We start from the raw sequence: 14,602 nt of genomic DNA on the forward strand, positions 1-14,602 counted from the left end.
ATGAATCTGTCATTGAGATGATAGTCTTTTCTTAAGAGAAAACTCTAGGTGGCAGGGAGAAATAATTTGGTGGCTATCTCCTTCTATAACAAAGAATCAGGTTACCAAGATCTTTACAAGGACATCATCACACCAGAGAGTGATATTACAAAACCTACTGCAGGAATCTCCTACTTCACAGTTAATTGTGACAATTTCAGACCAAACTCAACAGTCTAGATCTGCGTGTCTACAGCTGTGTCTCCTAGACAGGGCCCCTGCTGCTCTGTTCAGATTAAGAGAAGGGAGGAAGTACTTTGAAAAAGTGAGGCGCTCCAACAGGACAAGCCAAAATGTACTTAAATCCAAAGCGTTCTAATTAGTTTAGATTTTAAGGAAATCATTTCCTCCCTTTCAGCTTATAATCTATATTTAGTCAGAAACATGCAGAGAGACTTTGGTTAACCAAAGCTAGACAGTGTTTAACTTAGAGAACTCAGGTCATTCTCCATCACCACACAATTTAAAAATACCCTACTGGCTTTACATGTAAGTTTGCTAAGGGACTCCCACTTCTGGCATGTTCTCACAATGCCATTTATACATCAACTGTCAAAATAAATTAGATGGCACCTGATGATGGGGAGATTTACACAGGTTTCACCTGAGTCAGCAATCATTCCACGACCATGCTTCCATCCATTGTAGCGCCAAAGACACTGCCACTGGGGCTTCTGTTTACTGCTTGGATTTTGGGTCCAGTGAATTGTATCTGACTAACCTATTTGGCTTCAGAAAAAAAAAAAAAAAAAAAAACAACCCTATTCACAGTAGTTTAATTTCTTTATGATGACAAAGCATTTCACAGCTTCCTATACTTTCAAGTGATAAATACTGGTCCTAACAACAACAACAACAAAAAGAAACTAGGATCTTCTGCTATCATATAGATGCAAAGTAAACAATAATATAATTAAACCTATTTTCACTTAAAATTTATTCATAAATTTCAGAGCTTCTAAGAAGACCCCATTAATACATTTGATAAGGATTTTCTAATATTTCAGGTAACCCTATAATGATTTTGGATCATTTTCTGCCCTTCCTTTGCACTAGCAAAACTCCTCTTGCAAATAAACTGAGGAACTTATAAGATGGTGGGTAGTAACTAAAAAACAGGCTCTGGAGCCCCTGGATACAGTTTATAACAAATACTACATGAAATAAATGCTGAGTTATGATCACTGACAATTTTCATAGACCTAACTCCAAAGTTTATTTTGCTCACATTTCAATCACACTAAAAACACTGAGTGTGATGAGGTTATGGAACTCATCAACAAAACCCCGCTCAGAAAGTCTGGAAGGCCCTTCAAGCCCTTTCCACCCCTTCCTTCCCAAGGCCTATTACTTACTTCTCCAAGTTCTGCAAGTGTTCTCTGACTTTCTGTACCAGTCCCAGCTTGGTGTCATTAACCACAAAATCATCACAGCGATAACTGCAAGGAAAATATTAATCAGTGTGTGTAAAGAGCTTGAGGAAACCACAGTAATGAAATCACTAAAACCATGCTGCCAAGATGGTCACGTGGCTATGCAGGCAGTTACAGTCAGCGGTGAGTTCAAAGAGGACGTAGAATCCACACTGGAATGTTTTTAAGGAGCCTTTTTAAAAAGCCACGTAGGCAGTGAACACTAGTTTCTTTTCACATTTTTATTCAAAAGCTCTTCAATTCCTCTTTGAAAATGAAATAGGCTGCGACATGTGTTATATTCCTTTTAGGGGTGCATAATACATGGAAAACGAAACACAAAGCACCAATTCTATTCATGTAGCATGAAGCCTAAAGCTTTAATGTGATCCCTCCCAACTCAAATTAACGGGGAGAAGAGATATAAGAAAAAAGCAGGAAAAAGATAATTAACCTGTAGGGATATCTGAATAAAAAAGTAAAAGCTATACATTTTACATGCCAGCCAAGCTCCTCTGTCCATGAAATTTTTCAGGCAAGAATACTGGAGTGGGTTGCCATTCCCTTCTCTAGGGGATCTTCCTGACCGAGGGATAGAACCTGGGTCTCCTACATTGCAGCCAGATTCTTTACCATTTGAGCCACCAGGGAAGCCCCTTTTACACATAATTTAAATAAACTAAACTGAGAAGAATGAATCTTTTCATTCTGCAATGTTAGAAAACAAAAGTATAAAACAGTGGCTACGTCTTGCAGGAAACAAACGCTTTGGTGAAAGATGTTTAAGATGTTCTTTGTATGTGTGTGTGTTTAGCAAGTCAATAAGCAAATAATATAAGGAATCACACATCATAAACTCTAACCTGTACATTAGCATTCTGTTTTTTTTCCTGGAATATGGCCAATTTTAACTGAAACAACTTCCAAGCTAGTACCAAAATATTCTTTTGAACTGCAGCTTTGTACAAAACCGCTGATTAAAACTACCAAAGAATAATGACAATAACAATGCCATTCTTCTGAGCAAAATTCTGAATGCCTAGCAATTAGCAAAAATTAGGTCAAATCTAGCACAATCCAAAACCTACTTCTTACATACCTGAAACCAGGCTATTCAAAAATTGTAAAGAGAATGGGTGAAAGTAATTTGTTTAAAAAAAGATTACACAAAAAACATAGCTTGTGTCTCTTAGTCACAATTTACACATGTAATTATTTAACAAGCCCCTCCCCCAAAATCTGACTATCTAATGCTGCCAATCAAGAGTCTCTAATATTCTCCAAGCTCCCATGGTCAATCCTTAACATTTCTACTAATAGCAAAAGCTACCATTCACATCCCAGACTGTTTCTCTTTGATCGAAGCCATCAGCAATGGGAAGAAAATAATTCTTTATTGGTTTTATAACAAACACATAAAGCAATTAAATTTGTGCTTCTTCTCAGCATAAATGTTAAGAGGGTAAGGTCTACTCTATAAACCTGGGATTAGGGCACTTGGTTCCTCTGTGAATCCCAGGCATGCGCTAGAGCATAAAACTGCATTGTTACCCTAATGCCTGCTTACATTCTCATTTTAGATTGGCATAAACATATACATGCACTTTGGCTAAAAGAATTACCCAGTGTTCAAAACAAAAACAGCTCCAACGCTACTGTTCATCTGGGGAATGAAGTCTAAGAGCAAATTTAGATGGCCTTTCACATATTTACATGCTGCTAGTCTAATTGAAAAGTGAACCCCTTAACTTTCACAAACACACACACACATACACAAATGGTTGCTTTGTTTAAAGAAACAAATTGCTTTAAATTATATGAAATAACTTTTTTCATATTAAAGGACTTCTTTTTGGTGGTAACATGAATTCAGCCTTTAGCATTTGTTAAAGGAACATTTTCATATATCAAAACAGACTTATGTATGGCCTTGCTCCATTCTGAACTAATCTGCCTTAACTGGGTCTATTTACTTCATCTCTTTGAGTGTTCATCACTAAAGTGAGTAAGTGGCTCTAGGCTCTAGAGCTGTGCTATTGTGGCACAGCTATTTTTCTGTTACTTTTCTATGCACTAATGAAGCACTGTAAAGTGCTTATTTCAATATTTTATGCAGAAAGCAGAAGTTACAGTGATACCTACATAAACTGTAATTTGTAGTTAAATTGAAATATTTACTTTAATTATAATACAATCAAATTACTTTATCTGGCTCAAAAACTAAAAATGAAAAAAAAATTTTAACTTCCAAATCAAGCTGCGCCAATGAGATAGAGTGTAATTTTCCTAAGAATGGCAATTATGATTTAACACAGCAGAGCCAAATTAATAAGCTGAGTATAAAAAAGTTTTAAGATAATAGACAATATTGAGTCATTTTCAGCAAATGCACAGTAATATAAAAAGAAGCTGCCTCTCTACAGTCAAAATATAATCAGTGAACTCTGTCACAATGAATCCAGAATGAAATGTGAAACAAAATGATTTCTCACTGACTTTAGGGGTTTGATCTTATAATTCTGGCAAGCTACAAAACAGCCTGAATTCTTGCTCAAGAAAAAACAACATTTTTAGATGGAGAGATGAAACATTAATTTAGTATTTCAGTTAAGGGAATTATGTTTTAAAATTTGAGAGAAAGATCATAAAGGATATTTTACAAAAAGTGAAAGATCTTCAGTTGATTCACCAAGAACTGATTCAACATTTGAAAACTATAAATACTTTTATTTTTAGCTTTAGATAAGTTTTACAAGAGACAGTGGCCAGTGAATACCTAGGGTATTTTGTCTCAAATGACTTCCAAATTGAAATGTCCTCATCTACTTGCCGGAGAAGGCAACGGCACCCCATTTCTGTACTCTTGCCTGGAAAATCCATGGACGGAGGAGCCTGGTAGGCTGCAGTCCATGGGGTCGCTAAAAGTTGGACACAACTGAGCGACTTCACTTTCACTTTTCACTTTCATGCACTGGAGAAGGCAACGGCAACCCACTCCAGTGTTCTTGCCTGGAGAATCCCAGGGACGGGGGAGCCTGGTGGGCTGCCGTCTATGGGGTCACACAGAGTCGACTGAAGCGACTTAGCAGCTCAGCAGCATCTACTTGCAATTATACCAAGTTCAGTTCAGTTCAGTTGTGTCCGACTCTTTGCGACCCCATGAATCACAGCATGCCAGGCCCCTCTGTCCATCACCAACTCCCGGAGTTCACTCAAACTCATATCCACCGAGTCAGTGATGCCATCCAGCCATCTCATCCTCTGTTGTCCCCTTCTCCTCCTGCCCTCAATCCCTCCCAGCATCAGAGTCTTTTCCAATGAGTCAACTCTTCGCATGAGGTGGCCAAAGTATTGGAGTTTCAGCTTTAGCATCAGTCCTTCCATTGAACACCCAGGACTGATCTCCTTTAGAATGGACTGGTTGGATCTCCTTGCAGTCCAAGGGACTCTCAAGAGTCTTCTCCAACACCACAGTTCAAAAACATCAACTCTTTGGTGCTCAGCTTTCTTCACAGTCCAACTCTCACATCCATACATGACCACTGGAAAAACCATAGCCTTGTAGATGGATCTTTGTTGGCAAAGTAATGTCTCTGCTTTTGAATTATGCTATCTAGGTTGGTCATAACTCTCCTTCCATGGAGTAAGCCTCTTTTAATTTCATGGCTGCAATCACCATCTGCAGTGATTCTGGAGCCCCAAAATATAAAGTCTGACACTGTTTCCACTGTTTCCCCATCTATTTCCCATAAAGGGATGTGACCAGATGCCATGATCTTTGTTTTCTGAATGTTGAGCTTTAAGCCAACTTTTTTCACTCTCCTCTTTCACTTTCATCAAGAGGCTCTTTAGTTCTTCTTCACTTTCTGCCATAAGGGTGATGTCATCTGCATATCTGAGGTTATTGGTATTTCTCCCGGCAATCTTGATTCTAGCTTGTGCTTCTTCCAGCCCAGCGTTTCTCATGATGTACTCTGCATATAAGTTAAATAAGCAGGGTGACAATATACAGCCTTGACATACTCCTTTTCCTATTTAGAACCAGTCTGTTTTTCCATGTCTACTTCTAACTGTTGCTTCCTGACCTGCCTTAAAAGCAATCAAACTCATGTTGCAAATGTTTTTCAATCTTTTACATCTGTCACTTTCAGTTAGATTGGAAAAAGCTACTTTCTATCAACACAAACAAGAACCAGTTATGTGGGATCAAAACCCCAGATTTACTGGAATTAATTCCCTTATTTGATCCACTTCAAGTTAACATACTGAAAATATTTGTGCTCTGAAATGGACTGTATCATGGGTGCAGTTATTAAAATGATGCAGTTACTAAAGCTGTTCAGTATACATGTACAAATGTTCTGACTCATCACCAGTGGAACTGTTATAAGAGACAGAAGATAATGAATTTAATGACTACATGCTCTTCGCCAACATTCACTGCTTGAGTCATGGCAGATTTTACAAAGGTTTACTGTTCTGTTAACTCTAATTCAAGATTTTCTAGAATCAAAAGGAACACCTGCCAATATTCAACATAAGAGAAAACATCACCCCATGACTTAACATTTTTTACCTATAGCACAGTGCACATGAAGGAGCTAAATTTAAAGATCCAAGAAGAGAGAAAAAGCTTGTTTTTGACATAGCTAGACAGGTATGAAAATTTATGTTAAAATTTAAATATATTCATACTATAAGTTAATAATGGTTTTACACATTTCAACATGAACAAATATGCAAGAGATTTAAAATGCAATAGCATTATGTAAGTTGGCTCTAATAGCTACAAGAAAAATTAAAGAATGCTTTGTTGACATGAATAAATTTAGAGCTGATTTCCAGTTTATACAATGGCCCTTTGAATTTGATATTGATAATACTGAGTTGTTACAAGAGTGAGTGGATTTACCTAACTTAGATACAGTTTTGAAACTGATATGCTTTTGCCTCAGTCAATTATTCTAAAAAAAAAGATGTCAGTCCTGTCAATACAGATGTCAAGTATTAAAGAAAATGGGGGTTTTGGAGGGGTACTTTATAGGAAAAAATTTTAATAGTGTTTGGAATCTACATTTTCAATGGCAACTCTTCTGACTAAATACAGATCAAGCATTTCTCATGAAAAGTTAGCATCTGAATGGAAATGTGCTATATGTATAAAATATCACACTGGATTCTGAAGGTTTCATATTTCAAAAAAAGACACAAACTATCTCTAATAATTCTACATGGATTACCATGTTGACATGGTAATACTGGGTTGGCCAAAAAGTTCATTCAGGTTTTTCCGTAAGATCTTAGAGGGTCAGTAACACCTTATGACAAAACCAGAACAAACTTTCTGGCCACCCAATATTTTGGATAACCAGGTTAAATAAAATATACAATTTAAATGAATTTACCTGTTTGTCTTTGCTTTTTTACTGTGGCTACTAGAAAATTCTGTATTACATACATGATGAATTATTTCTCTTGGACAGGACTGCTGCCCTAGAAAATATCTAAGACACTGGCTGCTCTACTATTCTATAATACTACCATTGTCATAAAGAGGTAAGAAGTATAACTTCAATGAACTAGAAGAAATCAATTGATTTTGGCTAAATTTCGTCTTAAAAAATTTCAGGATTTCACAATTGTCCTTATTTCCAAGAGTAGATTTCAGAAATTCTTACAGTCACTAAGAAGGACATTTATTTCTAGGCTTCTAACTTTCATCCTGTCTGAATTCATCACACTATACAAGCATTATCTGATGACAATGATGAAAGGAAAGCACCTGCTTCCACAGGTCGAAACTTCCAGGGGCGTTCGGCATGTGGTACAGAGCCAGTAAATGTCGGCTTCCTTCCATTGTGTAACCAGGGCTGCCTTGTAACACACCCTTCTCTAGCTGGCCCCATTCCCTCTGTGTTGATTTCTTCTTCCTCCCTGGCCCAGAGGTCAAAAGAAAATAAGCAACAAAAGTAGGAAATAAATAAGGATTTAAATGCTGTCTGATGCCTTGAGCTGAGACACTGCTTCCAAAGTAGAAACTCTCTCATTAATACTGGTATTAAAAAGCCCCAAGACAAACAGAAGAATTTAAAGTAAACAAGTTCTAAGAATCTCTTCCTGCTTTGCAATTATGTTGAAGATATTAGGTCAGAATTATGCTTGCCTCTAACACCTGAAAAAAATGAGCCACCATTCTTGGTTTTCCCTCCCAAGGAGATTACACCAGAATAAGAAGTACAAAGGGGTACATAACTTGTAGGCTGTGTTCCAGAGCTTCTAGACTGGGCATCAGAAACTTGGAAGGCATGTCCCATTTTGAATAAATATTGTTATAAAATACGGCTAAATGTCTTAAGGTGAAAATACACCTGGGTCCCAAAACGTAACTGAAATAATATAAAAAGATGTTCTCTTTTTCTTCTTTCTACTGAGAAATTGGAGCTGAGGTGCAGGTTTTGGCATCTTTTCATTCATATAAATAGGACTTCATGTGTCTAACAAACAGAAGTCAGGAACTATCTATATTACACAGCCAACTTTTAGGCTATTGAATTAATACTAAAGCAAGTTTACATTTCATGATTTCAGGCAATTCTTCAAGTAAAGATGGAGCTCTACTAGACTACCTGTCTGATACAGAGAATGTTTACTTCTGTATTCACTGAAAAGAAAGAAATGCTTAAGAAAATTGAAGTAAGCTGGACACTAAAGACAAAAAATAATACTTAAGAAATCGTATTAGACAACATGTTGAAATGTTAGATAAGAAAATGAGATATAAAAACGCAAGGAAGGAGGATTCTTATCCTTCTCTACTTATAACACATTGAGACAAAGTATACTATCATCTCAGCTATGTAAAAATTAGTCTCAACCCAAATTCCTTGAACCAAACACAATGCTAGTTTTAAAGTATTTTAAACCAATAGTTAATAAACTGATTAAATGTAGAGTAGGGTATTATATACATACTGTTGTTCAAAGCAGAAGATATACAAATAATTTTACCACCTTGCACCAGGTAGCAGGTAAATTTTCATAAGAAATACCAATTATTTACACTATTAAATAATTTGGTAAAAAATGGATAACAACTAATTTCAAATTCTGCTACTCTAATACAAAAAAAAGGCAAAAAAAAAAATCACTTCATGGCAAATAGATGGGGAAGCAATGGAAACAGTGACAGACTATTTTGGGGGCTCCAAAATCACTGAAACTGTGACTGCAGCCATGAAATTAAAAGACGCTTGGAAGAAAAGTTATGACCAACCTAGACAGCATATTAAAAAGCAGAGACATTACTTTGCTAACAAAGGTCTGTCTAGTCAAACCTATGATTTCTCCAGTAGCCAAGTATGGATGTGAGAGTTGGACTATAAAGAAAGCTGAGCACTGAAGAAATGATGCTTTTGAACTGTGGTGTTGGAGAAGATTCTTGAGAGTCCCTTGGACTGCAAGGAGATCCAACAAGACCATTCTAAAGGAAATCAGTCCTGAATATTCATTGGAAGGACTGATGCTGAAGCTGAAACTCCAAAACTCTGGCCACCTGATGCGAAGAACTCACTCACTGGAAAAGACCCTGATGCTGGGAAAGATTGAAGGCGGGAGGGGAAGGGGATGACAGAGGATGAGATGGTTGGATGGCATCACCGACTCAATGGACATGAGTCTGAGTAAACCCTGGGAGTTGGTGATGGACAGGGAGGCCTGGCATGCTGTAGTCCGTGGGGTCGCAAAGAGTTGGACATGATTGAATAACAAAATTGTCCAATTTCTTCATTACACTGATTTCTTACGCATACATTTTCAGATTTTTTTTCTAATTTCTAGTATTTAAAATCATGCCTAATCCTTTTCTATTTTTATTTCTATAACCAACCCCCAAACCCACCTTTTTCCTCCTCCATCTCAACTAATAGTTTATCCTATACTTTGGCTATTTCCTTTCATATAATATTTGTCCCTGCCCTATCTAAGTACAATTACAGTCAAGTCCATAAATAGCTGCAGCTGAATTAAGCTGTAGTATTTAATAGTCCTGCAATGTCGATTTTATCTAAATTTTCTTCTCTCTCATCTTTCCCTCGCAATCTTCCCTTTTCACTTCGTGTTACCTTCTTTACGCTTAGATTTCAGCTTTCATTTCACACATCAACAACCCCCTTACCCTCCCTCATTTCCATGTGGAACACCATTCACTGTTTAATGGCAAAAAATATTCCTTACTTGGTCGTCCCCATCTGTACTTTATTTCCCCATTCTCCAAAAATTAAAACATGCAGCATGGCTCAATCATTTTCTCATCCTAAAATTTAATATGGTTTACCTCCTTTTAAAAATTCTAGTTTTAGAAACACTTGTTTCCTTCCTATTTTCACCTTGTACCTCATGCCCCCTCTAATTATAAAGGCAAAACACAGGTCCATTAAGGCAAAATCTTCCAAATTATTTGCAATGGCTTCTAATGAGATTTAAAAATTAGCCACAAAACTGAGTATCCACCACCCACAACACACTTACACATGGCTGTCCTAATTAGAAATGTAAGGAAATCTAACTTAATATATGTACAGTATAAAAAATTTTTAGAAGAATGAGCTAGAGATAAAAGAAAATTTTAAAATGTCTTGCTATTCATATCTTTAATACTTTTGTTAAACCAGTATCTCAAAGTACAATCTATACCTAGGATGAGGTTTGACATTAATGATAATGGATATAAATTCGTATCTCATCCAGTCTCATAAACTTTTTGTCCGATTTATCAGATCTGATTGAAAGTGAAGGGGAAAAGTGTTAGTCTCTCAGCTGTGTCCGACTCTTTGCGACCTCATGGACAGTAGCCTGAAAGGCTCCTCTGTCCATGGAATTCTCCAGGCAAGAATATTGGAGTGGGTTGCCATTTCCTTCTCCAGGGGATCGTCCCAACCCAGGGATGAAACCCGAGTCTCCTGTATTGCAGGCAGATTCTTAACCACTGAGCCACAGGGGAAGTCCTAATCAAATCTGATTAGTCTGTGTTTTTATTTAGGTCACTTCAGTCGTGTCTGACTCTGTGCAACCCCATAGACGGCAGCCCACCAGGCTCCCCTGTCCTTGGGATTCTCCAGGCAAGAACACTGGAGTGGGTTGCCATTTCCTTCTCCAGTGCATGAAAGTGAAAAGTGAAAGTGAAGTCGCTCAGTTGTGTCCAACTTTTAGCGACCCCATGGACTGTAGCCCACCAGGCTCCTCCATCCATGGGATTTTCCAGGCAAGAGTACTGGAGTGGGGTGCCATTGCCTTCTCCATTATTTAGTCAACATTTTTATTCTGTAATGTGTTTGATGAGATCAAAGTAGGAGTGTAGTATATCAGCTTGCCTTTTCCTTTTTCACCAGTATTTGTGTTATTATCATTACTGTTTTCATCTTGAAGGATTTTTTTTCCTCGTAAAAATCCGTCCAAATGTTTATCCACTTGATGAGGGTTGATTTTTGGTAACATAAAGTAAATCCATGTAACTGAGCAGACAAAAAACACAGCAGCATACTGCACAAGGCTAATAAAAGTGAACAAGGGTGAGGCCACCACACATGCAGCTGATTCAGGACATTCTGTGTAGCTCATGACAGAACCATCTAGTCCACGGACAGCTGGCCTATGATTTTTTCAGAAGTTCTGATATTTTCTTCCCATATGTTCCAGGATATTGTTTTAGAGACCACTGCACTAACAACTAGACTCCTAACATAGAGCTGGTTAGTTCTCAATGAATATTTACTTGTTGAATAAAAGCAACATATCCGCTATTCTGATTTTTCGGGGTGTTGTTCACATTATATTCGAGGATTATCATGTTCATCAGTTCCTGTCTCCAGGGAAAATTTTTGAAGGCAAAACCTTAAGGGGGAAAGGAACTGCTCGTAATGCCAAATCTTCTTCAAAAAGGATCTATCGCTTTGCTTTGGTGTCTTTCATTAATACACTTATTCCTAGATTTAGTTTGTAATTTTTGTCCTATGTTGAATGCTTTTTTGTTCATCATTTCCATTTTTAACTAATAAAGAGAAACCTGTTAGTTTTTGTATATTTATCATGTATCACAAAGGAGCTCAGTCCTGGGTGTTCACTGGAAAGCCTAATGTTGAAGCTGAAACTCCAATCCTTTGGCCACCTGATGCAAAGAGCTGACTCATTTGAAAAGACCCTGATGCTGGGAAAATTGAGGGCATGAGGAGAAGGGGACGACAGAGGATGAGGTGGTTGGATGGCATCACCGACTCAATGGACATGGGTTTGGATGGACTCTGGGAGTTGGTGATGGACAGGGAGGCCTGGCATGCTGCGGTTCATGGGGTCGCAAAGAGTCGGACACAACTGAGTGACTGAACTGAACTGACCATTTCAAAATTAATTATTAGTTCCACTCGTTTTCTACTAAAGTCTCCTTGAGTTCTCTGGGCATTAAACAATTTGAAAGCAGAAATAATTTGTTCTTTTTTTCCAAATTTATACCAATTATTTACTTATTCTGTCTTATTTCAATGACTAGAACTGCAAAAGTAATGTTTAATAACAGTGGTGATGATGTAAGTAATGACTGGAAGTATCTGTCTTGTTTCTGATTTTAATGGAAACAGCTTTAGTATTTCATCAATTTGCATATGATGCTTGCTTTCTTTTGGGGGGACCATCCTATTTTAATAGTTTCCTTTTATTTCAATGTTATTAGTTTTTAAGAATCAGAAATTGTTTATTTATAAATGTACCTTTGCTTCTAATGGTACAATAATCTGGGATTTCCTTTAAAAATGAATGTGTTGGCAGACTTGTGAAACTGACTCAGTAATTACATATTTTTCTTTTTGACACATCTTCCTGGGTTAGACTGGCTTTAAGTTATCCTTATTCACAACTGACATTCTCTTTCTGGAGTTTCTATCAGATTTTTGTCTTATGGTTTTGAAAGTTTCATAACATTAGTATACTCAACGTTAAATTTTAATAGTCTGAGGCTGCACTATCCGACACAGCAGCTACCTGATACATGCTGCAATTTAAACATTACAGTGAACAGAACATTCAGCTCCTCAGTCCCACCAGCCACTTTTAACTGTTCAACTGCTACCATATTATATGACACAGATGTCAGGCTCAAAACAAAGAAAACTCTCTTTCTCAGCTTTAAAACCCTACAGCTCTCTCCATTCCTGTCGGCAGTGCTATTGAAGCTACCCAAGCCACAAGGCTGCACATCATACTCTTGAAATACTAACAAACCTCCCAGACCAAACCCACCTTCACTCTCGTGAAACAAGAGGAAGTCATCATACAAATGAACCTGATTTTTGTTTTTAAGCAACAGTAAAGAAACAAGTCCTTTAATCTACTGGCTATACAGCAATCATTATATAGTAAGCTGTGTATAATACTAATACAAAGAAAATAAAAACTTTTATGCAAAAAGGACCCCTCAAGAAAGAGCAATGACAAATCGATCACTAAGTTTTAAATTATGTGTCATCCCTTGTGTAACAGATACCATAATGTGATGTCTAGCGCAAACTCTGACCTCCAGCTTTATTATAATGACAGATATAGTTACAGAGAGCAAACCACAAACCAAGCAAAGCTGATATTCCAATGACTTCATCTATTTCAAACCAAAATAAGTTAAATCCAAAGCACTCCTTTAGAAAGCAAGTTTATTTTTAAATTCTCTTTTATTCAATTCTAATGTACTGCCATCAACTAAACCAATTTTGGAAAACTAGAATACCTGCAGAGAAAACCCATTCCCTTTGTTAAAAGCAGACAAGTACTAGCTTATTAAGAGCCTTTTGTTTTCAGACTATGAGTTAAAGTTTCTTTTTCTTTTTATTTTTTTAATTTTTATTTATTTATTTATTTTTAGTTTTTTATTTTTTTAATTTTAAAATCTTTAATTCTTACATGTGTTCCCAAACATGAACCCCCCTCCCACCTCCCTCCCCATAACATCTCTCTGGGTCATCCCCATGCACCAGTCCCAAGCATGCTGTATCCTGCATCAGACATAGACTGGCGATTCAATTCTTACATGATAGTATACATGTTAGAATGCCATTCTCCCAAATCATCCCACCCTCTCCCTCTGAGTCCAAAAGTCCGTTATACACAGCTGTGTCTTTTTTGCTGTCTTGCATACAGGGTCGTCATTGCCATCTTTCTAAATTCCATATATATGTGTTAGTATACTGTATTTGTGTTTTTCTTTCTGGCTTACTTCACTCTGTATAATCGGCTCCAGTTTCATCCATCTCATCAGAACTGATTCAAATGAATTCTTTTTAACGGCTGAGTAATACTCCATTGTGTATATGTACCACAGCTTTCTTATCCATTCATCTGCTGATGGACATCTAGGTTGTAATAAAACCTCAAAATACTGTTTTTAAATAAACAAAATTCTTCCTGTTCTCTAATCTTTACAACACTGAAAATCTGTGTGCAAAACGTTTATAAGGATAGTCAACAAAAGATCTTTTTAATCACAACTGCCTTTGAAAATGATTCAGCATACATTTAAGCCCACAAATAAAAGCTTTACTTTTATAAGTTTTCATTAAAACTGCTATTTGTTATGGGTGTTTAAAATCTAAAATATAAGTCTTTTTTTCTAGACAAGTGAATCGACTCACATTTCATAGTATTTCTTTGTTTGAAACAGTGCTTTAAAACATTAATTACTTTGCCAGGAAGGAAAAATTCCAGTAATTTAGTTTTACTATTCCTTTCATACTTCTGAATCCTCAGAAATTCAGTTTTGTTGATAAGCTGACAAGACTATGTCAGATGCCAACAATGACTTGTTCAACATTTTAAATCTATTAACTGTAAATGTCTGGTTATGAGAGATGTTGAGCATCTTTTCATGTGTTTGTTGGCTATCTGTATGTCTTCTTTGGAGAGGTGTCTGTTTGGGTCTTCTGCCCATTTTTTGATTGGGTTGTTTGTTTTTCTGACATTGAGCTACAGGAGCTGCTTGTATATTCTGGAGATTTGACAATGTTTCTTAATGAATTCTATCTAAAATACAAGAGGAAAAAAAGTCAAATAAAAGTTCCTAAAGTTAATTTTTGCTTCTTTTTGACACAATAATATGTACCACATACAGTTCCATC

General features: G+C 36.7%; 1 protein-coding gene across 16 annotated transcripts in view; it reads right to left on the reverse strand.

Annotated features, from left to right (window-relative positions):
* USP3 (ubiquitin specific peptidase 3) overlaps positions 1 to 14,602 on the reverse strand; it is a 236,728-nt gene that overhangs the window by 51,276 nt on the left and 170,850 nt on the right. For 15 of the 16 annotated variants that reach the window (XM_060417834.1, XM_042252354.1, XM_042252353.1 and 12 more), the window contains one exon: positions 1,395 to 1,478. The exons of the other annotated variant lie outside the window; for it this stretch is intronic. In XM_060417834.1, the coding sequence (XP_060273817.1) occupies positions 1,395 to 1,478 (84 nt within the window). The remainder of the gene's footprint in view (positions 1 to 1,394; positions 1,479 to 14,602) is intronic. 16 annotated transcript variants of the gene reach the window in all.

Source organism: Ovis aries, chromosome 7 (genome assembly GCF_016772045.2).
Source record: "Ovis aries strain OAR_USU_Benz2616 breed Rambouillet chromosome 7, ARS-UI_Ramb_v3.0, whole genome shotgun sequence".
Classification (NCBI taxonomy): Eukaryota; Metazoa; Chordata; class Mammalia; order Artiodactyla; family Bovidae; genus Ovis; species Ovis aries.